Below are 27,141 nucleotides of genomic sequence, written 5' to 3'. Positions count from 1 at the left end.
AAGAGCCACCTCCTCCCATTACACTTTAGGAGATTACGCAGGATGGTAATCCAGACATGAATAAATTAATCGCCTTGACACTATCAAAAGTTCTGGCGCACAACTGTGCACCGTAAGTATGTTCGTGGTATTATTTTGAAAGAACAACCTTCAAGGTGACAAATGTACAGTCCCCTTTAAAAGTACTGGAAGAGCGAGGCTAATTCATTTATTGTTACTTTACTCTGCAGACATTAGGGTTTTAGATCAAAAGATAGATATTAAATTAAAGGTCTCAGCTTTCATTTGATGGAATTTACACCTCAATAAATTAATCAAGATAGAAGACAGTACCTCTTTTATCTGAACTCACATTTTATCTTTGACAAAAGTATTAGAACATGTGACTGACAGCTGTTTCAGGAAAGACTGTATATGTTGTTAAAAAGGATCAATCGACATAAAAACCAATTCAATTCAACTTTAATCAACTTTATTTATATAGCACCAATTATAGCACCAACCAGAGTGCTGTTAATGTGAGGAAAGCCAGCCTTTTGAATTTCTTTGAAATAAAGGGATATCCGTCGCACTGAGCATAGCCATTACAACAATTTGGAGTGTCTGGAAAAGGAAAAGGAAAGAAAAGCAACACCAGGTAATAATAGACACATGGTGATGCCTGTGAAGAGAAACCCAAAAACAACACTCACTGAGACCAACAAAAACATTCAGAGCATGGGTTAAATGATCCACCATTCCACCATTTGAAGAAGCTCTAAGCACTGAAAAATATAAAGATAAGCCACCAAATTTCAGGATTGATGAGACCAGAATTAACTACTGCAGTAATGGGAAGGTGTGAAGGAAGAAAGGATCTGCTCATGAGCCGACCCATATAAGCTCATATGTGAAGCATTGTCCCGTGGCTAAGTCTGCATGGCTGCGTTTGGGACAGGCTCAATACTCCTTACTGAAGAAATAATCCATGCTGGTCGCAAAAGAACGAATTCAGAGGTGTACAGAAGCATCCATCCATTATCTGTAACCGCTTATCCTCTCCAGGGTCGCAGGTTCTGGAGCCTATCCCAGCTGTCATTGGGCGAGGGGTGGGGTACACCCTGCAATCTCAGGGCCAACACAGAGAGACATGAACTGACAGAAAACCTTTCACATTCAGATTCAAACCTGCAGGCAATTTAGAGCCATCAATTAACCTAACGTGCCGATCATTGGACTTTGGGCAGAAACGGAGGCACCCGAAGGAAACCCACGTAAGCACGAGGAGAAAATGCCATAAAAAAGCCTTTCTGTGCAGGTAAATTGGAACCGGGAACCCTCTGAGCTGTGAGGCAGCACATTATGAATGGCATCAAAACTAACTTGGAGGAGCTCAACTGTGCAGCAAGCCAACTTTTCAAAACACACCACCAATTACAAACAAAAGACTGTCTCTGATGGAAAATCAATTAAAGATTTTAGAATGGCCAATCCAGAATAAAGGGAAAAATCCCTCAACAAACAAAAAAGCTGAAGGTGGCTCCAGTAAAACTCTGGAAGAGGATATGTATATCATGCATACATTTACAGGCTTGATGCAATTACTGCACATCAATGCAAACAAGACACTTGCCACCAAAGTATTCTTAAGTATTTGCTTTACTTTATGTTAAAACCATTTTCAGAAAAGATACAATGTTGTATATGATACAAAAAGTACTATGTTTGTTTAATGCACTGAAGTGTGCATCAATCTTAACTTTTATCTGATCGCAATCTTTTGATCTTAAACCCACTTGTCTTTAGTAAACAGCAAAAACGAGGAACTAGCTTCACTGTAAGGTAAGATTATCTGTTTGTGTAAATAACAATGTCATCAATAAATGTTCAATAATGTCTGTGACAAGTTTTTAGGGTGACTATTTTCTAAAAAAAAAAAAAAAAAAAAGACTTGGCACTTATTCCTGTGGGTGTGAGGTGATTGACAGTAACCAGAGTTTGGCATTGGGGGAAAAAAACTAAGCAGAAACTGAAACAAAACCACATTAAGGCTTCATGTGATGGATTACTACTCATTACAAACTGATTTTCATTCTGAACGTGAAGGCAAGCAACTAAAGGATTCTTCTGAAAGTAAGAAAATTAACTGTCATAACTCTAGCTGTGTTGACAGTAGGCAGATATCAGCAGGGTTGATATGAACACATGGGGGAAATATACTGATTTGTTCACAGGGCACTGGGGCTGAAAGACTAAAATATTAATTGTTATTTTTCTGACCAATACTGCTAGTGCAATTTATACTTTCAGTTTCAGTTTTGATAAATTAAAAGATTTCTCTATAAATTAGACTAATCTAAATTCTACATGAATAGAAGTAGAGTCAGTTAAAGAAAAGGTAACTAATGCTTATCAGGTATACAGACATATTTGTAGTGACTATGATAGCTAATGGACACTGGTACTTACAAGTTATAATTAAAATCATCATTCTTATATTTTTTGTTGTTGCACTCTTTATAATGGCAATTTTGTTTAACCGTACATATGGCACACTCTGTTTCTCCACCCTCTCACAGAGCTGTGTTAGAGAAAACAGCGGGACACTGATTCGTAACCACTGCCAGTAATCTTAAATCAGGATTCAAGATTCAAACTACTTTATTGATGCCATAGGGAAACTGTTTAAATCTACCAACACAGATGAGCAAATAGACCAGAAGCTGGACATGCTGGACACAGATGAGTAAAGAGAAGATTAAAGACCCTGTAAATTTATACTGGAACCAATTACAATGCAGAAAACCGACTCTTGTGTTTGCTCATACATGTGTGTAAAGTGTGTATGTGTGAGAGAGAGTGTGTCCGTGTGTTGGCCCTCCATCAGCTTGGTAATAAAGTGTAAGGATGAAGACAGGAAGCAATACACGTGCACACACCCAACAAACTAAACCATCCTCCCCCCCACCACCACAGACACACACACACACAGTGAGCAACAATGTTATGACAATAACTCTGACTTTTATAGCCCACTGTAGCTGCACATCTGGATAACATCAGAACACACACAGATAAAGACACACACACAGCCAAGAAAAAGGCAAAAATCTTGTTTTCCTCTTCTCCCTCTATTCCTCCCTTGTTCTCCCTCTTGCTTCTTCCTTCTGTTCATTCTGTCTCCTCTCTAATCCTATACGACAGAGACACAGAACACAAATCTCCCTGTTGGCAGAGAAAGGGCGGCATGTTTCTAGCAAGAGAATAAGAGTAAGAGTGTGAGAGAGAGACAGACAGAGGCAATGAAGAAGGAAAGAGAGAGACAGAGATTGACTGTTGAGCGCTAGTTGAAGTGATTTATGAGGTTGGAATATGTGCTGGAACATATGTAGACACTCCTTGTCTTTCAGTCGTTCCTACAAGTGCGTGCGCACACACACACACACACAATCATAATCTTTAGCCAAACTGTGTGTCTAGAAAGTAGAAAGTTGTTAGTTCGTGTAAAGTACAGACGCACATTGTGCAGTCAAACACTACATCCTCTGTAAGTCGAAGCAATTACACAAGAACTGCCTTGCACAAAACACACACACAAACACCCACACACCCCCACATACAAACGGTAAAAGTTTGCAAACCCATTAGATATCTGCATAAATTTGACTTAAAATATGGTCTGACAAATCTTAAAGGAAACCCAGTCAGTTTATTCATTTATTGGGGAAAATAATAATTTTAAATATTTTTATGTAGTAAAAGTAGGAATGAATTCCACTTTTTGAAAGGAAAATCTGAATCAGGTGTTTTATTCAATGTCCTGAAAGTCAGGTGTGAGTCTGAGAGGCCGTTCCTTTTTTAAAGACATCTGGGTCTCCACAATTAAAATCTGAAGAGACAACACAGGCTTGTACAAGTGTGTCTAAAACAAAGGAGACTTTAAGACCTAAAAATCTGACTTTTAATGCTGTCCAGGCTGGAATGTGTTATAAAAGAAATACTAATGAGTTTAGATTACATCAGTTGACAGGCAGATTGTATAGAAATAAAAAAAAAAAAAGAACACTACTGCTACCCTCCCTCAGGAGTGGTCAAGCAACAGAGCGTGCAATAGTCTGGGAGGTTACAAGGCCTCTTTTTTTTCAGTGGCTAATATCATAATGTTATGGGCACTATAACATCATGCATGACCATGAGGATAGACAGAGACGTTTTGCTCTATCATCAAGTCTTGACCGTAATTCTATAGAAATGTTGAGGAAGGAAATGACGCAGGCAGTCCTTGCAAGGAAGCCAACTAACAACTAACAACTAACTGTTCCACAAAGAGCTCAAAGAAAGGGCTGATCATTTTTTGCAATAATATATCTGCATGTTTTTTTGTTTGTTTTTTTAATTTGTTTAATTGGGTTCCCTTCATCTGGTTTTAGAACTTAGAACATATTTATGCAGAAATAGAATTCTGAAATTCTAAAGGAAATTATAAACTTTCAAGCAACACTGTATACATGTACTTAGAGGCTAAGGCTGCTACGTTCAGCTTCTCTGGGGAGCAACATTTTTAAATTGTTTTAGAAGCAGAACATTTTAGAAAATCATCCAAACTAAATTACTGTAATGAGAAAAATCAACCAAGACAAAGAAATAAAACAGCCTTTTCCAAAAAAGTGAGTGACCCAATTCTTCAGGGGTTTACTGTTACTTGCCTTTGATCACCACCTTGTTACATTTAAGGAACCTACACTGACATTACCTCTTTTTTAAAGTTTACCTGCAGTTTTTGCTCAAGCTTATACTATTATTAGTCATCTATTAGACATCCAGTGTGTGTTATACAGTGAACTTCAGCTGTTATCAAATTATAACAAGACAAAGAATATAACTGAATACAGCTTTTGGTCCATTTGCCATTACCTACCTTATAAAATACAGTCAAAACATTCAGAGTTAGTTAATTAAAGTAAAAAGCATGTATTATTATTATTATTAAGTATGTATTACACTGCTTAAAATGTATATTGCATATGTTTCCAAAACATGACTATACATTGCTCACCTTCTATAAAATGTATTTTCAGTTACAGCCTGACACTGACTAATGAGGCAGGTGCATAAAAAAAACATCTCAGTCCTACCAGCCTGGAATTAATGTACACTGACTATTTATGAACTGGCAAGAGCGAATGGTGAACTTTGGAGGCGGCACTGTACTGCATAGGAAAATCCTTAAATGTTAAATAAAAAGGCCAAGCAAGTATCTTTCAGCCAGAGTTATGCACTTTTTAATGGGCTAAAGCTGTTTTTAATTGATTTGTCAATTTATAGAAAGAAAACATGTTTCCAATTATTGACTAAGTGCCTTTTTATTTTAGCATGTGAAATATAAAGATTTGCATTTCCTTGTTTGATCAGTGAAGTTAAAATATCTTTATATCTTGAGGTTGGGGTCGTAGGACGGTAGTAATTAGTCTAAAAATTGAATATTTAATCAACTGTCATGACAATGTTAAGTGATTGTCTTTAAGCAAAAGTGTCAGATATTTGATAGTCCAAAGTTCTCAGATATAACAATTCACAGCTTTTCTTCTTTTGGACTGTTGGTTGGTTAAAATAATTAGCTGCATGCCTACATGGTCAGATAAAATAAGAAAAAACAAAAACAAAACAAAACAACATATTTTTGCTGACCTTAGCGAGGAGGTGGGTATTATTTGGTTGGGGTTTCATGTTTACGTTTGTAATACCAATAATCCATGAATGAAAAAATATATTTTTATGATTTTTGATTTAGTTAGAACTAAACAAGAAAGAGTTCATATTATACTGCATAGTATTAGCGGAAAATAGAAAAATATCCAGGGGCAATAACGTAAAACCTGTAATTATTAGCACTATTAGAGAACCAGTGAAGCAAAAAAAGATGTCAGAAGCAATGAATGGGAAAAAGAAATAAGGAACAGGGGAGGGGGCAGAAAAGGGAAGAAAAGAAGAAAACAAAATAGTAAATGCTGGTGCCCAACTCATACAGATGAATACTGTAAACAGAGACACCATAAGAACATAAACTGAAAAAGGAAATGAAAGAATAGAAGTGACCAGTAGAAGCAATATTTTATTTTTATGCCGGTGTGTAAGAATTAGTTAATTTTTTAAGTCAGTTTTTTAGTCTGTTGTCTCTTTTCCTTCGCTTACACTCGTTCCATCAGTCACTCTCCCTCGTTCCCACAGTAATCATGCCAACCTGATTGCACTGATCCCTCTATTCTATTTGTCATTAAATACAAGACACACATACACACACAGGCACCTAGCCATGTATGGACACACACGCACGCGAGGTGACAGATACAAATGCCATTTAATCAAATGGTATAAATAAATAAAAGGTTTTTATTTCCCATAAGTCCATCTGGTCGCATGCTTCTCATCACACACCCACACCCACACACCCACACACATAGACTTGCATCTGCTGGTCAATAAAGCTCTCTCTCTCTCTCACCCACAAATACACACACACACACTAAATCAAAGGCACGGATGACCAAACACACTGGCCGGTAAATCTAAATGTAGATGAGTTCGGTCTGCTAAAACAACTGGCGGCAAGTAGAAACCTTTATCAAGTAAATCTATTTGTTTTCTGCGATTTCACCAACTGTGGTGAACCATCCTATCAATCAGTTTAACAAATAACAAAATGTTATTGACGTGTGATTCGTGGCTTTGATTTCAAAGCAACCTGCAATTTAGTATAAATGTGACTACATTTCTGAGCCAGTACATCAGTAACACACTATTGTCCAATTGCAGCGAATAAAAGCAGAATTAAACTGACGGCACCATATAAACATGAGCCAGGAAAGAAAAAAATGCTGATGGATTATACCTTTCAAACAAGTAGCCATGTCTGTTATTGCTTGGTTTTTTTTATGTTGTTAGAGCAGAATGGAATAATTTGAAGTCTGATGCAACACAGAGCAAAAGTGTAAAATATGTGTATATGCTGAAGTCACCTGTATTTTTACTTTTCCCCTAGACCAAACTCATGGTGGTGATTAAACAAAAGCAGAACTTTCTGGGTGTTTCAGTGTGGCTGTTCTTTTTCAAGATCAGTTCCATGGTTACAATTTAGAAGAAATAAATCACCGCATAAACCATATTGACTGAATAAATCCAGGTGCTAAGGAGCCCCAGGAACCCAACTCAAAAAACTCCCATTTGTGGGGTCTTCTGTGGATTTCAACCAAAACCGAAGAAGATCAAGCAATTTAGTTCAATAACAGATTTAAAAGATTGGCAACCAAACTGCAATTTTCCGATGTTGGCAAAGAGCCATCCAAAAGAGTTATCCTGTTACTCTTTTCTATTTACTCTTGCACGACTGATGTTTTAATACTTAAAACAAAGATTAATAAAGCAACATGCTGTGAGGAACCACTGAGCAATAAAGACTTTTGTTTTATTCAGTTACTTGTTTTGTCATCACCACTGCCTCTCCTAAATACCTCACTGGCTCCCTTTTTTTTCTTGCTTTTTTCTTTCAGCTGACCTAACAGATTTTTTATATCTTAAATCGTAAAGGAACAAAGTGAGTTTAGATGCAGGTTAAGTTTCCAAGGTCTAAAACTGGTTTTTAGTTTATTAGAAAATTTGTATTATATCTAGTTTAGGAAGAGATTCCAATTGAGCCGATTAAAAGTGAAACACAAACAATTTTAAAAACTGATCTTCACTTTAACAAAATTACTTTTGTCCAAAACCAACAGAAAGTTTTGTACTTATGAGCCAAACATTACTGTACTACTAGACCAAAGATTTTAGTAAAACTGATGAAAGCAAAAGAAAAATTGTCTCAATTATATGTCTCCCAAACACACATACATTCACACTTCTTCCCTTATACCCTCCACCCCCTCCTCTCTTTCTCTCTGAATGAATTGTTCCTTGTCTCTGAACTGATGGAGCGATAAAGTTGGTTTAAACAGCCGTAGACACACCGGCACACACTGCTGAGGCAGGAACATGTGTTTTACATCAAGAGCTCCCAGCCATACAAGAGCTAATGTTACCATCTGTATGCATGTGTGTGTGAGAGAGTTGTGTGTGTGTGTATGTGTTAGAACAGGAGTGCAGCATGTCTTTGCAATCTCCTATCAGCTTTTAATCTCCCTTCAGCAGGGAAGGGGAGCATTGAGAGAGAGTGGGAGAGAGGGAGAGAAGGACAAAGAGAGAAAGAGAGAGAGAGGAGGGGGGGGGGGGGGGGGGAGGTACAGACAGAGAGAGAGGGAGAGAGAGAAAGAAAGAGGGAGGACAGGCACTCAGTGAGAGAAAGTGATAACCACTCAGTGAGAGAGGGGAGACACAAAGTTATCCCCTATCGCTCCATACTCCCATTATTCATTTTGTTTTGCAAGGCTCCTTTCCTCTTTCCCTGCCTCAGGGGGAGAGGGAGTAAGCCAGCAGAAGTTGTTGTATGTGTGTGTGTGTATATGTGTGTGTGTGTGTGAGTGCGCGCGTGTGTGTGTGCACGCGTGTCTGTATGACAGAGAGAGAGAGATTTAAGTTTACTGTCTAAAAACTGTGACTACTTTTATTTCAGCTTCTTAGGTTACTTAAGAGGTCTGCATTGCAGGCAGAAATGTCAACAGTCATTCCTCAGTGCTTGCAAGGTACTCAACAGTTATTATTTTGTATGAAATGGATGACTTGCTAAGTTTGTTTAGCCACTTCACAGTATTGTTGCTGTATAATATGCAAAGCCGTAGCCTCTATAACATTCATGTTTGTTTTACAGCTGTCTATCCAAAATAAATGCTTGATGCTAGATTAGGATACCAAGTTTTTCAGAGCATTTCACCCAGCACATGAACACACCATATAGCTCCAAATCATGATATATAAGCATGGAATAAACAGAGATGTTCCACCAAATCTCACTGTTTAATCCTTTGGCCAATAAGTGTCTCTATATAGCTGTAGCTCTGAGAGACCTGCTAAAGCTGTGAACCTTAAAGAAGAATGTAGATTACGGATTGCTAATCACAGTGACTTATTGCTCGGTCCAATTTGTACCTGATTATGGAGGTGGTACAATATGGGTTTTAGCTTAAGTGTAAAATAATTTCTAAACAGTTTAGAATCACTAAATAGAAGGTTAGCAGAACTGTGCATGAAACACACAAAGTCTTCTCACTCAATACTACTGTCCAGGGGCTATTGTTTTTGTTAATCAGCCCGATGGTAACACCACCTGGAGGTGTTAATGTCAGAATAGGAAAAAGGTTGTGACTACATTTAAATGCACTGAAGTAACCGGGGTACTCCCAGAAATCAGCTTTCTCAGGTAATCGAGGAACAGCATCTACATGCACTTAAAAACCCTAGTCAATGGAATATACATTCAGCAGAAGAGTAATCAGCTTTCTACTCCACTTCAGACTTATTTTGGAATCCTGGTGCACAAATTTTAACTGTAAGGTAAATGCTGCTTTCAGATTTTTCCTTTGTGTGTGTGTGTTTGTGTCGCAGCAGAGTAGACAGCACAGGGAGAGAGAAAGTTAAGAAAAGGGAGAAACATGCAGCTAATCCATAATGGGAACTGTGTGAATTTAAAAAAATCCACATGAGAGAGTTTAGGCTTCTACGAGGCACTTTGTATTTGTTACATTTTCAGTCATATTTTAGGGCAGTTGGAGAAAAACGATTAGAAGCCTGGTTATGAAGAAACCGGCGTTCTCTGACAGAAATCCACTGTTTCATTTCATTTCATTTTGATATTAAATATGTTAAAAATGACTCATATTTAATAACGTAAACAAATCAGTTTTTAGTCATGAGCAGACTAAAAATCCCACATTACAAATTACACCTTTCTCAGATATATGTGGTTTAAAAAAGTAGAGAAGAAGAAGAAATAAGTAGCTAAAGAATTACAGTCAACAGAAAAAACACTGCACACAACATACAGTAGCGACAGGCCACACACACACATACACACACACACAAACACACACACACACACCCACACCAGGCAGAGAGGGGGAAGTAGATAACTATCTCTACCTCAAACACAGCTTGATAGACAGCTAACTAACGCACCAAAAACAGCACACAGGATACCTGCTAATGTTGCAACATATCCTGTGACCATCAATAAGAAACTGCAGAAAAAATGTTAGAGTCAAAACAAAATGAGCTCTTGTGGGTGTTACATCTGCTAGTTAAAAAGATCAACAGACACATAAGAGACACTCCCACGTTAACAACAGTTACGTACCGTAGGAGTGTGTGTACAGTGTGTGTGTGTGTGTGTGTGTGTGTGTGTGTGTGTGTGTGTGTGTATATATATATATATATATATATATATATATATATATATATATATATATATATATATATATATATATATATATATATACATACACATACACAAATATATATACAAATGTGTGTGTGTGTGTGTGTGTGTGTGTGTATGTAAGTATACACATTTTTACTTAATTACACAAGTTGTTCAAACTGTTAATATTGTGTTTTATTTTGCAGCAATGTAGGGGCAAAAAAGGTTGGTAACACAGCTCTGACTGAGGGATTTGACTAGACTTGAAAATGAGTCTACAGCAGAAATGGCTTTAAATATCATGAAGTATAAGGTCAATGCAGGAAAAACTCCTCCACAAGATTTCAACATTATGCAGCACAACAGTGTTCAGCTTTGCAGGTTCTGGGGGCAGATCTGAGTTACTGCTCACAGATGCTTACAGCAGAAACACTGAATTTGAACACTGGCCAAGTCAGTGTGTATGTGTATATGTGTGTGTGCACACTTTACGACCTTATTAGGTTGTACTTGTGGTGATGCTTAACCCCACTCAGAGCTTGGCAGCTGCTCCCCTTTCTGTCTACTCCTTCTCTCTTAGTCTTCCCTCTCATCTTTCAGTCTTTGTCGTCTTTCCCTGTGCTGTCTTTTTCTCTGACTCTCATTTATGTCTCCTTTGGCACTCATTTGTCTCTCTCTTCCCCTCTCTGTCTACTGCTCCCTCACTTGGTGGTCCTGGGGTAATGTAATGCTTACTTCCTAGTTGATCTGCAAATAAGGGGCTTTAATGGTGATCTTTCACATATGTTTGCAAGGTGTGTGTGAGAGCACGTGATTGTATGTTTTGGGTATCCTCGCTGTGTGTATGGAGCAGCATAAAATATTAAATCGTAAAAGTAAACGGCCTATGATCCAGAGAACCTGTGGAACGATCACGTACCCTGTGGAGTATCTGTCCACTACAAAGCAATGTGAGTAGGTCCAGTTTCGATTGTATCAATTGTCACAACTTATATCTACTCACATGCCATTCCACTGACTGAAAGTGTTCGTAACATGCTAAATCACTTATTCCTGCACAACCATAAAAAGACTGCAAAAACATTTTTAAAAAAGGTAAATTTCTCAAATTCAAGAATTACACAACTAGGTCTTCATAAAATCAATGTCAAATCTTAAAAACGTTTTTTTTTAAGTCTGCTATTTATTGCCAGCGTATTCAAGTCTCTTGACAACATCACTCATTAAAGTTGTGACTTTCAGGTCTGTGGATTTGAGAAAGAGTTGTTCCTAATCAGTGAGCTGTGTTAGATCAAAGGAATAACGTAGATCCACTTTCAGAGAGGATTTTCTCTCTAAAACTGGTTTGGTTATCTCGGTGACCTGAACCCAAAACACAAGAAGAAATGTAGTCAAAGTGAATCCTATCAGACTTGGCTTAAATAACAGAGGAATATGCTGTTACAGTTACAAGAGATGGCTCATGGCGCCAACATTTCTGAGAAGAGAAGTAGATAACAGTGTTGAAATGTGGTGATTTAATACAAAGGGAAGTATGAGGCTTGTTGCTATGTTCTTCTCAAATGGGAAACAAACAGACTGTGTGTGAGTTTTATGTGATTCTAAGTTATATCTCATTATTAGATGTTAATGCTGCACAATCACAAAGTCAAATCTGATTTAAAAATGGTCAAGGACATGTGAGCAAAGCACCAGTATAGAGTGACACACACAAAAACAGTGGCATGTGTGCAGACAACCATTGTTTGGCTGCACCTGGTCTATTAAGGAACAGGATAGATGGGACCAAGGGACCCAACCTTGTGAATGTTTGTGTCACTGTGTGTGTGTTTGTGTGTGTGTGTGTGTTCATTTTTGTGCGTCTGTAGAAGAACACAAGCCAAACATCTGCAACAATGACGCACCTTCAAGTAACAACACAAATCAGTAGATCCACACACACACACACACACACACACACACACACACACACAAACCCCATGCAAACTCACATACACAAACTACGCAATTATTGAACTGATGTTAAACAGCACTTTTAGAGTTCTCTCTCACCTTTGATCTCATAATTTCAATGGAATTCTCAATCCACTCCTTTTGCAATCTAGGCTGTAGCTTTTTACATAAAACACCATGACTTTCAAAAGAACTAAAAAAAAAAAAAAAAGAGGTTGAAATGCGATGTTCATGTTGTTATTGTAATAAGAAAAACACTTGATTAATCAATTCCTCGCTGTCATTAAGCTGATTAATTCTTTTTCTCATGAATTCACTTTTTGTTGGATTTCAAGCAGAAAAATTGCTGCTCGTAGGCCAAACACACTCAATCTATGTTAACAGACATACTTAAAATTACACGATGTAATAGGCCAATTTTCAATTGCAAGCTTTCGGCACAGACGCTGATCTTAATAAAATTCCAACCTGATTAAATTTTAACACTTCCTGCCATGAAGAGCCCTTCAGAAATGAACAAAAAGCTATTTAGGTATGGATTTCACAACTGAAAAAAGACACGATATAATTATTAAAGAGATCTGCAATTTCACATGAAGAAAAATGAATGTCAGAAGACACGACAGATTCATGCAAGTTACTTTTGTTTCATCTTTTTTGTCATTTCTCACAGTTTTCAAAATGTTTCTACACATTAGTCAGAGTTTCCATTAATGTGAACATTTTGTTGTCAGTTTTGCTTTTATTCAGTAAATACCAATCTTCCAGGCCTATGTTGTGCTCACACAATGTTTACAAAGGATTTTGTTCAAATTGCTGACAAAGAGTCTTATCTGTATCACCCACACTTGTACTGGAGCGCACAATGTAACTTCAGCAAATCTCACTTCTCTCTGTAGCTCTCATCAGAACTTCTAAGTTGTAAAGACCGAACTAAAAACATGGCTATCACAGCCTAGCTACACAATATCTTTAGCTTTAGCTGTATCCACTAAGCTACACTGGAACACATATAGATATTCACTCTTGGAGCAAACAAGTCTTGAACAGCTGTAGCTGTGCTGAGTTGAATTGGGTCCTGCTGAGTTGTACAGCCAGATAAGATTTGGGGGGGGGGGGAGAGAACAAAGAGAAATGGTCTTAAGGGAAATTGAGTATACAAGATGCATCATTCCAGTGAGCTGGAGCAGAATTCATAAACACAGTCACACAGTGCATATGCACGCACACACTAGTGGAGAATTTCTAATGAGTGAAGACCTCACAGGGGACACAGAGGGGGAGAAAGACAGAGGAAAAGGGAGGAGTTAAGGCAGAGACAAAGAGACAGACAGAGGGAGAACAGAGAAAAATGGTGTACCCTTCTGCAGCTTTAGCCCGTTATCAAGTATGCATGGCACTATGAGCGTGTGTGAGTGTATTATAAGTTTTTAGGGTAGTTGTGCACTTTCGACTGAGAGGAGTTAAAAGTTAAAATTCTCCACTCTACATTCCACTCACACATCCATCTCCATGTGCACGCACGCACGCACGCACACACACACAGGGATGGCCACAGTCTGCTACTTTGCCAAGAGGGCCTTGGATCACCAAGGTTGCCATGGCTTTGTTCACATAAACACCTACACACACACACACATGCACACACACACACTTTCTCATTGCCTTTAGCTTTTAGTCTAACTCTCTCAAAGACACCAAAACAGGGTGTGACTAGATGCTCTAAAGTGAAGTGGATTAAACTTTCACAATGACTGGTTGAGCCTGTGTGTACACCTATACTGTATTTGTTTGAGAATGAATTTGTGTGACCTGAATCTGAATATGGGCACTGCACTTTTCGAATGCAGGATGCATTAAAGATGGCAGGTGTGTTGCAATTGAGGAGAAATGATTGGCAACTGACATCAATACAAATGTAAGTGGGAATGCAGAAGGACAGCGTTTTGGCAGGTGATCTGCACTGTGCCTCCCTTAAAGTTAAAATTATTTAAATTAGTTTTTTCACCTTGTATGCCGAGACAAAATTGACAGTTTTTTTGTGATGCTTGATGATGTTGCCTGAACGCTAAAAAAAATGCATGCTTCTACTGAATTTTAAAGTTTTTCTCCTAAAGTTCAAAGAATGAAGGCACAGAAGAGAAAAAGCTCTACACAACAAAGAAAAAACTGAAGAGCTAAATTAAAGATGAGAAACTCTTGCAGCTGATAATGGATCTTTTGGGTTAGCTGGTTTTTTAGTATATTGCCTGTATACACGGATGGCTAAAAACAGAAAAAGGTCATTTGTAGTAATTTGTCTATTTTCAGTCATTTACTGGAAGCAGTTTTCCACAAACTATTCATCATTTTCTCCAGCCTCTTTTCTTATGTTTGTCAAATTACATCAATCAACATTACCAAGGCAAAGGGCCTGACTGTGTGAAAGAACTCTAAATTGAAAGATGAAATGAGGGAAGGAAAGGAGAAATGAGATGAGGGAACCAGGAGACAGAGGAAAGGAGAAGGCAGGCAGGGGTTTCAAATTAACTATTGGTCAGGGGTCAGATGGACATTTAATCTAACCAATCAGCTTCCTAATTACACAAGCGCTGCCAGAATGGTATACCTTATGCATTTCTCTGTAAGTGTGCATGTGTGTGTGTGTCTGTGTATAGGTGTGTGTGTGTGTGTGTGTAGCTGGCTAGTGTTGCGTGTAGAGGTCTTGTTGTAGCAAAATGAACATCTGGCCTCAGTATTGGTTCCATGTGTGAACACACACACACACACACACACACACACACACACCTTCATGCTCGTACACACGCGCGCACACAAATATATATAGCCTGTGGTAAATTGCTCCTGCTTACACAAAAAGAGAGAGACCAACAAAGAGAAACATACAAGGACCGAGGGTCTGGATGTGCAAACCATGGCAGAAAAATACTATAAAAAGAACATACACACACGCACGCACACACAGACACTTTCAGTAGTGTGTGCGCAAGTTGATTGTAACAGTAATTGATGTAAACGTCTAAATTACAGCTAGAAGCTAAAATAACCACTGTGTTTTACCGTTGCCATGTCGACATGATGAAAAACAGCTGGTTGGTTCATTGGCAGAGAGGGTGGAACATCTGTGTCATGGGCGCCCGGCGGAACCAATGAAAGGCCTGTGTTTGTTAGCGGCATGTGTCTAAACCAATGAAACACTCAGTAGAATGAACAGATATCTTTAAAGACAGCATGTTAGGCTCAAGTTAAACTATATCACATTACATGATGAGATAAAAACTGAAAATATAAGTTCATTTTACAGTATATTCTTCTAATCAAGAACCGTAATGTTTTTTCCTACACTGATGCCAAATTGGTGCAGTTTGTCAGAAGCAACTCAGAGTGCCAGTATTGTTTGGACAATGACAGGAAAGTCTTTTTTAATACTCCACTGGTCCCTGAAGGAGTAATTCCTTTTCTTGACCGGCTCGCCTATTTGGGGAGGTCCAACTGTGGGGTCAGTTAGCCAGCAGCAGCCCTGGAGCAAACAGGGCATTCACTGTGTTGCTCAAGGACACTTCAGCAGGGGATTAAGCCAGAGCTTTCCAGTTGAGGGACATTTGACTAATCACTATGTCACCCTGCAGCCAAAATGTAAGCCCCCCCAACACAAAAACCACACAGACAGATCATGGGATTTTTAAGGTCATTTAGTGTACTTTTCTACAACTGATGGTTAACTTTAGATTTTTAGAAGAAGACATGGTTTAAAAAACAACTCCAAGCAGGTTGAAATGAAATTTTAAAATTTTTTAAAAATGCTTTCTCACACCGAAGTCGGAATCCATAAATCAAATTCAAAGCACACTTGAAAAGAGGATTAACATACAAACATGAGCCAAGATATAGTCGAGCAAATAAACTAATTCTTGATTTGCTTGAGCCAAAAGTGCCAAGCTGTCATCTTCCCAAAACACATGTTGTCAGCTGTAATATGGGTGTGAGCGTGGCATGTGTGGAATAGTGAAAATGGGCCTGAATGTGGTTAAAATTGTGTAATTTGTTTTTCAAGCCAAATGTAATATTCCAAACAGACAATGAGACTGCTGTGGACTGTCACACAGCATAAAGCCGCATGGGTCATAACTGTAACATATACACTCGCATCAAGCAGATACACATGACACAAGCACACACACATAATAATAAACCAGTATTTCCACAGCCAGACAGACACACACACACACAGGTCAAAATTATAGCAAAGAGGTTGTCTGATTATGTTTCTGTTACACTAAACACAGCCTGAATTTTAGGCGCATTACCGCGCTCACACAAACACACACACACACTCACACACACACTTTTTTCCTTTCCAGCATAGCTGTGTTTATTTGAGTCTGTGTCCTGATGGGAAATGTGACTGCTACACAAACAAACTGAACAGCCCAGAACAGAAAAGCCTGTCCGTGCACATGGGCTTGAGTGCGACTGTGTACAGTGGGTGCAGAGTTAGTTAAAAATCAGTTTGTCTTCCTTCTTCCAACACGTGCGCACAAACACACCCCTACAAATTCAACTCTCAGTGACCAGAAAGGATAAATCCAGCTCTTTTCACTTTTCCATAAGGGACTCCATACGGGATGCTAACTGTCTTTGAGTAAAGCATCCTCGTCTATGAGCTCTACTTAAAAGGATGTCTAAAAAAAAACGCGCCTTTGAGTTTAGACTGCTCACAGGTTATGCTGCTGTACTGAAGTTTAATGACTGTAGCAGCAGTTTACCAAGGTAAGGTATCAAAGCATGCGAGGCATACTGGCAGAGTTCAAGTAACTGCATTGTCACCTAAAGTCAGCTCCAGCCAAATTTCCACATCAGCATATAAAGAGATGAAGCAACAAAGGTCAAAATGACTCTTAGTGATTAGATTGCACTCAGTGAGTACTTCTGCCAGCTTTTTGTAATCATCTGAAAAGGCCAGGTCAAAAGCCCAACTGCTGAGGAACACTGTGTAAAACAAAATAAAGGATAATCTAAACAACAATTATTAATTCAATGACTTAATTAACTGTGTGTAACTGTGTGTGTGGTGTGAATGCCCAACACAATGGCAAAAGAGTAAATAGAAAAACAGACAGTATCCAAATAAGCCTATTAGTTAAGGCCCATAATGCATAAGTTGTGGAAGTTTCTCCTTTTTCTGTCTTCAAGGAAGCATTAAACACACAAACAAAAAGCGAAGCACAGGCAGACTAAGTGGAGCATAAGCTCTATAATTTCCTGTAGCGGATATAAAATGAGTGTTAAATTATCAGCACAGAAAAAAGTTCAATTCATGCTTTAATTTCCTTTCAAAGCATACACACTCTGACACACTCAGAATGCAAATCTGCACACACTGTACGTAATTAAGTACACAAACAGGGCAAAGCACACAGTCACACACATGTACATGTACACTGACACAAATTTTAGCGAAGAGAAAGGGAAGATAGAAAATACATCTCAAAATAATGAGAACTTTATGGAAATACAGCTCTGTGAGTGTGTGCGTGTGTGTGTGGGAGACTGAGTGAGTATGTGTGAGTGTTGTGGGTCTTTTTAAAAATAATTAGCTCCATCAGGCAGAAATGTAAACGAGAGAAACTTTAATGAAACTCTTCTCTGATCTACTGAAAGCACATATTCTCGTTTATCTCCTCCAGTTTGTCTCTCTATTTTCTGTCTCCCGATTCAAATTGAATTGAATGTCACGCATGGGACTTTTAAAACCCTGAGGTTTCAGTACTGCATTATGACCACAAAAGACGAACACAATTACATTGTGTTTGTGGGGTCAAATCCACAATTTCTTCCTCTCCCTGCTTGCGTCCATTTATCTTCTCCTCTCTGCTGTCCTTGAGGTGGAGCTCCTTTTAAAAAAACAATCTGGGACTTATTAGATGATCTACATTTTTAGTCAATTCACATATGTTTGGGTATATCACATGTTCACACATGTTTGGCTCAGAGGCAGACCTTTCTCAGCCCTACTTAACTCAAAAAAACCACCATTAGTCAAAGTCTGTCTCATTCCATTTATAAACGAAAACGTCAACCAAGCTTTTACTTTAATTTCATCTCAAAACCTCATGCACTTTCTGTCCTTGTCTCATACAGTCAGTCAAACAACCAGAAAATATAATTTCAGTCTGAGAAAATGTGTTCAGTGTAATAAATCACTTGAAAACAAAGCCAATATCGGGGCAATGTCTCAACACAGCAACACTGTGCAGCAATTATAGATCAGGCCTTTCAAAAGAAAATATTTCTCCTCTATACAAAGCAAAAAGCCACTCAAACCAGAAGACTTAAAACTCTGACTTTGCGTGTGTGTGTGTGTGCGCGCGCATTGGCCTTGAAAGTTTCATGTGTGTGAGGTTTGTATTGAAGAAAGAAAAGAAAAAGGGAGAGACATACTGATGCAGGTGGGAATAGAAAGAACAAGTGATCTAGAGTCAAACACATCAACACACACAGCAAGACACAAAAAGGGAAAAAAAAGCACACACAAAACATACAAAGGTTCAGATGAATATGACTTTGGCCACTTGTTTCTTCGTCTGTCTTATTTTAATCCTTAATTTCCTCCCTACTAACCCACTCCCCACATCCTTTCAACACTGCACTTCCTCATCCTCCTCCTGCACCATCCCTCCATCCTCCCCTTCTCCCTCACTACTTATCACTTGCCATTTACAAAGATTAAATGTGTATTTTGGGTGGTTCAGCTTTTATAATTCAGACTCTGTCCTGTTGTTTCAGAGGCCGAATTTAAATTAAACTAAATTACGTCCATAAATATGTGTGCACACGTGTGTGTATGTGCTTATTTTAGATGATCCTTTGCATGGCTGCCCCTCCCTAACCCTGCCCATTGATGAGTCAACCAGAGCCTTAATGCATTATGTGTGTGGCATATTTGTTTGTGTGTGACATGACAGTACATGCCATGGAAACTGAGAATAAATATTGTGTTGCAAGAGGAGGGAGAAAGATAGTAGCACAGGCCATATCTTTTGAAGCTATTAAAGTAATGAGTCATGTTCAGTCTCTCCTCTCTAATAAATTGTTTGATTGTCTGTCTCTTCCCTCCCTCTGCTTTTCTTTCTTCTTGTCATCTTTAAACACTTTCACTCATTGAACCCTTTACCTCCCGACTGACTCTTAAAAAGAAACGTACACGGACAGCAGATGTGGGTTTATACAGCTTTTGGACATGATTCATGTTATACTGGATGTTTGCATTATGCAGATAACTTCATGTGCATTCTGCATACAAAGCCCACATGAACCCTTGTGAATGTGCAAGTATAACGCATTTAAGCGCAAGAAAGTCATGTTGTGGATTAGATCAGATTAACTAAAGCACCAGTTTTTACTAATGATTGTGTTATTATGATGTTATGGTGTAACTACTAAAATACAATAGTAGGTATGAATATTTAACTTAGAAGCTAATACAAACATTTCATACTAGCATACAAGTGAGACAAATAGCATTTTTAAAACTTTCACGCAAAATACAGGAATGCAGTAGTTAATAGTTTTGTAGCTTAAATAAGGAGTCATGATATGTTTAGGTCACCTTGATCTAAACCTTTTGAGCCAAGAAACAGCAAACACCTTTCTACCAACACCTCTAAATCTCACTAATTCACACACTGAATCTCATTTGTTTAATCGTTACACAAACAGAATTGCAAAGGTGACAGTTTGTATTCGTACATACAGCGACAAAAGCTGTATGTTGAAGGGTTAACTTTTATGGTATGCATTTTTATCTCACTCTGACTCTCCCAATATTCCTCTCTTTATCTCACTTTTCCTTGCTCTCTCTTTCTCTCTTACACAGACACACACTGCTCCACCCATGATAATGAGTAAACCTCTTGTTGTCCCTCCCTGCTCAGCCACTGCCAAGTTACTGCCAACACCTCACACACATACACACACAAGAGAAAGGCCAAACCGCAACTTATGCAAAGATGCCATACACTCAATTGACGCACTAATATGTGCATACACATACATGCAAACCCCCAAACTCACACTACTACTTACATAGACTCTGTCAATGCCCTACACACACACACACACAGACGCGCACACACACAGAGTTTAGTCTATTCTGAACTAATGTGATCATAGCCAACAAGCTCTGCGGTGTTGGCAAACCACAATCTGTTTCTGCCAGTCCATGACATCACTGAACTGAAAAGCATTGTGGGCCACAAAGTAGGGTGAGGAAACTGACTGACAGGTGGTAACCATGGGAACTGTCAGTTTGCCTCTCCTTCACTGTAGAAACAGGCACATTTTCAGCATTGAGTTAAAAAGAAAAGATTAATGCAAGTTATGGGAAAGGAAATTACATCATGGAATACTTTGCACATAGAAAAAAAAAGTGCAAAAGATATGAAAACATAGAAGCATGTGGGGACACTCATACACAATTTGTTGTATTATATAATGTATAAATTTGCATAAGTACTTTAAATATGATGGAAGAATTAGATTTTACTGAAGCTGCTCGCTGCATGAGGCCTAATCCTCACACATCTCACTTAAAAGAAACAATAATGAAGGAGTCATACTGGCAGCATTTTGACATCTTATGCTCTCAGCAGGTAGGATCAGGCTATAGAGATCTAGCTACAAAGGCCTTCATTTAAAAAGTCAAAGCTAAAAGCTAAAATCAGGGTGTCAATGAGAAAAAGAAGGAATATTAAATGAGAGAATGTGGTGAATGTGAAAAAGTTTAAGGTTTGGATCGGCAGCTCGCTTCACCTTACCCGTAGCAAGGATTGAGACTCCTCTTTAGCGGCTCCTCCTTTCCCCTCCTGTCCTCCACCAGCTCCGCTCCCCCCTCCTCCTCCCCCTCCTCCTATGTACTGCTGAGGAGGCATCTGGCTCTGCTTTTCCCCTCCACCTACTCCTGCAGTGGCTCCTCCTGGCCCTCCTCCGTACAGCTTCCCATCTCCCAATAACAACTTGGTATCTCCCAAAAATGACTTGGTGTCTCCCAGGTAAACCATACTAGGTGAAGCTACACCTCTTTTCTGCTGTGAGGCCTCATGATTGGCTGAAACATAAGGTAAAGGGAGAGGGGAGGGGAAAAGAGAGGGGCTTCCACATCCTGCTCCTCTTTCTGCTCCTCTTTCAGGTCCCATTCGCTCCTTGGGCACCCAGAGTAAACCGTGGGCCTGTTCGCCTCCTCTTTCTCCTAGTCCTCTTGTCTCCCCAAGAACCCAGCCTTTCTCCCGCTCTCTCTCTTTCTCCTCACCCCCCTCACTTTTGACCAACCCTCCTGTCTCTTCTCTGCCTCCTTCTGCCATCCGTCCCTCAGGCGGCGCAAGGGAGTACAGGAAGCGAATATCCCCCTTACTCTCTTCTTTAATGGCTAAAGTGGAGGGAGCTGAGCAGCCATTGGCTGAGAGCGTTAACGAAGGTTTCAGTGAGGTGGGTAAGGACGTTGTTGTCAACGAGCTCAATGAGGGAGATGAGTCATGGCAGTGAGCAGAGTTGAAATGGTCGAGGAGGGCGGACGAATCAGGAGCTGTGAAGTCACAGCATCGACAACGGCAACACGCATGGACACGTCTGCAGAAAGATAAAGAAGTGAGTGAATTATGTGCAAACAAATACATTGAATTAGAATAAATAAATCACTTTAATCTGAAACATTCTGATTAATTACAGACTGTATTTTTGGGTTAAGACCTTGTCTGGACAATACTATTATTCCAGCATGATTTTTTTAAGACACACAGTTTGAGATTATCAGTTATTTTAAATGACAAAGTTACATAACACATGAAGCCCTTTTTACATTGAAATTCATTGATTTAAAGCATAACATTCATTCCTAATATAATATACAGCATTTATTCATAAAACCTTTTTTCAGAGATTGCATTTTGAGGGGAAAAAAAACTCTACTTCCTGAAATCACATGAAATATAAAGTGCATTAGTTCCAGGCTAATTTTGTTTAAACCACCCAGGTAGATAGGGTGAGACTGTGGCCCAAAAGTGAGTCAGTGTTCCACTAAAGAACGATGAATTCTGAGAAAGAAAGTAAATCAATCGGATTGACAAGAATAGAATCATCCATCAACAAACTATATTTACTGTTGAAGTAAAGCGAAGCCCTGAATGAGCAGTAACATAATAAATAAAATTGAGTTTTCCCCTCAATTTTAAGAGTTCTTGTTGAGGCCAACAAGCAAAATCAATCAACTATCCATACCAAGATCTTGGCTGTTGAATGGCCCACTATGGGCAGCTGCTTTAGATTTATGTTTAAAGAAAACATTTTAACGTATGCTAGGAAGTAGTTGCTAGGAAGAAAGTACTTCCTAGTTGCTATGAAGTAGTTGCTAACTTATGCTAGGAAGCAAAATCCTTCAACGAACCATACCAAAATCTTGGCTGTTGGAGGTCCTACTATGGACAGCTACTTTATATTTAGGTCTACAGAGAACATATTAACGTATGCTAGAAAGTAGTTTTTTAAGTGTTTTAACAAATCTTTCCATGTGAAAAAACAAAAATAACTTCACAGTGTATATATGAACAACAAGAAGCTCACTGAGATAGACAAACCAAATTATTTAGAATACACTCTTATCTTGCAGATTTGATTATTTGTCCCAAAAGTCATATACCTGCTTCCTTTTTTGTCTGTTTCTTGCCTTTTGCTAATTGCTGAAGAACGGATATCCTGGGAAAGGACAGATTCAAGTTGAGGCTTTGAACAACACCTCTGGCAGATCAAAAATGCCTAAAGTATTTGTTGAAGAATGTGAAAGTGTGTGTGTGTGTGTGTGTGTGTGTGTGTGTGTGTGTGTGTGTGTGTGTAAAAGTACACCTTGTACCTAGTAGACTTAAATGTCTCCAGATGGTGAAGAAATACACAGTGGCCTCTCTGTTTGTCATCACCATACACACACTACGCATAGGCCAGTGCGTTTACTGACTCATTCATTCACTCTGTCACTCTCTCTCTCAAATGCCGACAAACTTGATATATGAAGTTTATATCATTCATTCTGCACATGCACTGATGTAATCCAACTTCTCCCCGAATCTTGTCAACACCTGCATCTATCTCTCATATACTGAATAAGATTTTTTTTAAACGGAAAACAAGAAAAAGCACTTTTCATTTAGTATTAAAGCATAAAAATGTTATAGTTTGAATTAGGTCTGAAGGGCAAACTCAGAAGTGTTTGATGTCTTACCTAGATACTTGTGAAAGCAATGCTAAAGCATACGTCCGCTACCCCCATCTCAGTTCTAGCAGTCTCTAGTAATAGATCACTGGAGTTATATAAAAGCACAAATTCGCCTCATCCCTTTTTAAAAAAAAAAAATACTCCACCATCCCCCTTTTGGTTTTGCTTCCTGTATGTGGATTACACATTGAGAAACTGGGAATGTTCTCAGGGAAATTAAAATAAGTGCATTCATGTTTAACAGTAAAAAGACTGCACATTATTAGTGTGTTGGCGCGGCGTGTTCCTAGTGCACCTACAGTATAATAGCCTACATAAACTTAAATGGCTTTAAAATAACGAGGTATCAATACACACCTGCACAAAAGTAGAGACATACATATTTGTACCTTATATTTCTTAACAGCATTACCAGCTTGAGAATATGCTATATACGTACACTGTATTTATGATTTCTAATGAAAAATCTGATAATGTGATTGTTCATCTCTAAATCCTTGTTGGTATATATTTATATGTCAATACCCAGGTGAGAGACTTGAGGTTTAAATGGTACTTTGAGATTGATTAGTTTGTTTCACCCAGTAACTTTGCTCGCCATAACACCAGGGTCCTTTGTTGAGGGTACCCAATAATTAAATACTACATTGTTTTCTAAAACTTGGCCTTGAAATTCTTTTGGGTTTAGGTCGATTTTATTAGTGGTGTGAAACTTTCTGGCTTTATTTCAGTTTTATTTGATTTGAGCTCCAAGATACAGAGCTCAGATTCTGTTAAGGATGTGAGTGGACCGTTAATTCATCTCCACTGATTCTCTCTACTTTCCACTCCTGCCTTTCTTTCACATTTTTCCTCTGCATCTTTGTCTTTACATCATTCTGAATTGTCTTTGTCCCTCCCACCCCACCCGCTGTCATGTCATCCTTTCTTTTCTTGTTTTCTCATCTCTGACTCTTTTTATTATCATATATTTTTATAATGTTGTCATGTTTGGACAAGTTTGCTATTCTTTAAATACCATAACTGTTAATTTAAAAACCTATTTTTAAAATCAGTTAAGAGTCTCACTGTGTATTTTTTTCCCACTACCATATCCAACATTGAGAGAGTTGTGGAGATATTTGAACATAATCCATGTAGTACTGGTGATTGCTTGGTAGTATGTATGCTAGTCAATTCAATTTAATTCAATCTTTATTTATAAAGCCCTTAAAAACAACCAGTAGTTGACCAAAGTGCTTTACAACAGATAAACAGAGCAAATATCCTAGGCAAGCAATTAGAAAAGCATGAAGGCATAAAAGTAAGACAAAAACAATGTTAAAATGTAAAAACAATATGATAAAATTAAAAGTATAGGTGAAAAAAGATTTAATGGTTTAAAAACATACCAAATATGTCGAAAGGCCAGCTTATGTACATTGGTCTGTATGTCCATTTTTGTAAACTGGGATAAACTTATTTTTATTTTACTATAAAAAATCCCAGTCAGAATGGACGTTTCAAATGTGTGCCAATTCGTCATGAATTTAACTATAGTCAGTGGACTTCATTCTGTTTTTAAATGCAATTATCTTATTTTCATAAGCCCCAGTTTGGAACACATAAGCCTAATTTATTATTGCCACTTTTCATGTCCGACAAATTTGGGCCCAGGTTAATGAAGTACTATCTGAATTCATAAACCACTTATTTGAATTTCTTTATAGCAAATGTTTTGCGCCTAGATTAAATACAAATTCTTATAAAGTGTATTTTTTTGCATGCATTTTGTATCCCTTCGGTCCGCCATAGATTCTTTTTTGCTATACTTGCTCTGAAATGAATCAAACTTTTAAATCTTCCATTGATTTCTAGTAGAAATCTTGTTAAAGTGGCTCCGTCCAACTATAATTTTGGGTACAAGTGTATTAGAGAGCAAAGAGTTTGTGAGCATATATCATGAAGCAATTCACTTCAGATCGATACTTAAATGGTCAAGAAGATATTTCACAAATGTCTCTAGTTCTATGTTTCTCTGTGCATCTATGTCTTCTTCAGCCCCAGCTTTTCCACACCATCACCCCTTTCTCCTCTCAGCCTAACTCATTCTAGCCTCTCTCTCATTTGCTGGCTCTGTCAATCCAACCCCATGTCTCCTTGTGTGTGTGTGTGTGTGTGTGTGTGTGTGTGTGTGTGTGTGTGTGTGTGTGTGTGTGTGTGTGTGTGTGTTGCAAACAATTAGGCTGTGGAGCCTAGTCTCACGTCTTTGGGAACTTAGGGAAATCAAGCTTTAAGCTAAAGTATACCATATATTGTACTTGATTTGTATGTGCAAGCAAAAATAAAACTTTACTTTTACTATTGAAATGAAAAGAAGTTTAAACATTTGTAGTCTGTAATACATAGCTTGTTATCTCTAAAACAGACAAGTCTATCCGCTTTGGAAAAGCAGCTTTAAGAAAGAACGTCTCATTCATAATTTTAGTGAACATGATTTCATGTACCGATTTGAAAATGAGTAAAACCTGAGGACTTCAATGTCCTACTGATCACCTCTGCTTGAAGCTAGAGGGTGTATTAGGTGCAACTAGTATAGCACCGCCAAATCTCTGACAGAACTGTCAGTGGCTGGGTTGCATTGTGAATAATGTAGGTGCAAGATTTTGATAATGAATAAGAACGAGTGGAATACGAAAGAAAATATCTCTGGCTTTTGAATTTAAGCTCACCTCAATCATGTCAATTAACACTATCCTAGCTGAATACTTGCACTTGCAGCAGATGCAAAATATAGCAACTCCTAGCAGTGGAAATAAATAGAGTAGTTTTAGACGTAAATAATGGATTTTAAGTTAGTGATGGTAGTGAAGGGCAGTGAAGCCTTTCTAAAGGTTGTCAACAAAACCAGAGTCTCAGAGTTTCTTGATCCATGATATACGTCAACTATTAAGTTCTTATTAATTTAACAGATACGGGGATTTGGAGCTGATATTGCAGTGCAAAATGTACTGACAGGTACACACTCCCTATTGGCCTCACACCGTACTTGTTTCTCACCCTGACACTAGATAATGTCATTAAGCTGAAGGAGACAAAATTAGTTCTAAAGACCAAAAACAATGCAGAAAAAATGGCACTATCAAACTGGACATGCAGGAAGTGGATGTCAGTGAGGGATCAAAGAGTTACAGGATTTCTGGTCATATCTTCAGTAACATCCAGCCATGTAAAAAGAAGAACTACACCTAAAACTCGTTCTTCTCAACTAAATGTTATTGTTTGTGGCCATGATCACCTGGGTCATTTCAGCCCACACTTAGTCAAAGAGAAGGCCATGATGAAAACATGCTGGTCTTAAAAGAGTTATGGGCTCATCACAAATGTTGCTAGATTTTTGATAGCTAGTTTTTAGGTGTGAAAGTCAGAAATGTCTGTGTGTGTGTGCGTATGTGTGTGTGTGTGTGTGGGTGTGTGTGTGTGTGTGTGTGTGTGTGTGTGTGGGTGTGTGTTGAGGTTGTGCATGGTTTCTTTTTAAATGAATAATGAAAATAAATATGCTCGGTCAACATTTCCTGGATAATTGAGTGTATAAAAATGAGAATTACAGGGGTTTCTCTTACTGGAA

At 38.4% G+C, this 27,141-nt stretch overlaps 1 protein-coding gene across 5 annotated transcripts in view; it reads right to left on the bottom strand.

Annotated features, from left to right (window-relative positions):
* The window catches only part of trps1 (trichorhinophalangeal syndrome I), a 109,076-nt gene that overhangs the window by 26,805 nt on the left and 55,130 nt on the right, over positions 1–27,141 (bottom strand). For all 5 annotated transcript variants that reach the window (XM_067499682.1, XM_067499674.1, XM_067499688.1 and 2 more), the window contains exon 9: positions 21,091–21,898. In XM_067499682.1, coding sequence (XP_067355783.1) covers positions 21,091–21,898 — 808 coding nt within the window. The remainder of the gene's footprint in view (positions 1–21,090; positions 21,899–27,141) is intronic.

The sequence above is a fragment of the Channa argus genome, chromosome 1 (assembly GCF_033026475.1).
Source record: "Channa argus isolate prfri chromosome 1, Channa argus male v1.0, whole genome shotgun sequence".
Lineage (NCBI taxonomy): Eukaryota > Metazoa > Chordata > Actinopteri > Anabantiformes > Channidae > Channa > Channa argus.
Note: the sequence above shows the minus strand (reverse complement) of the source record. Positions and strands in the feature narration are given on the sequence as shown.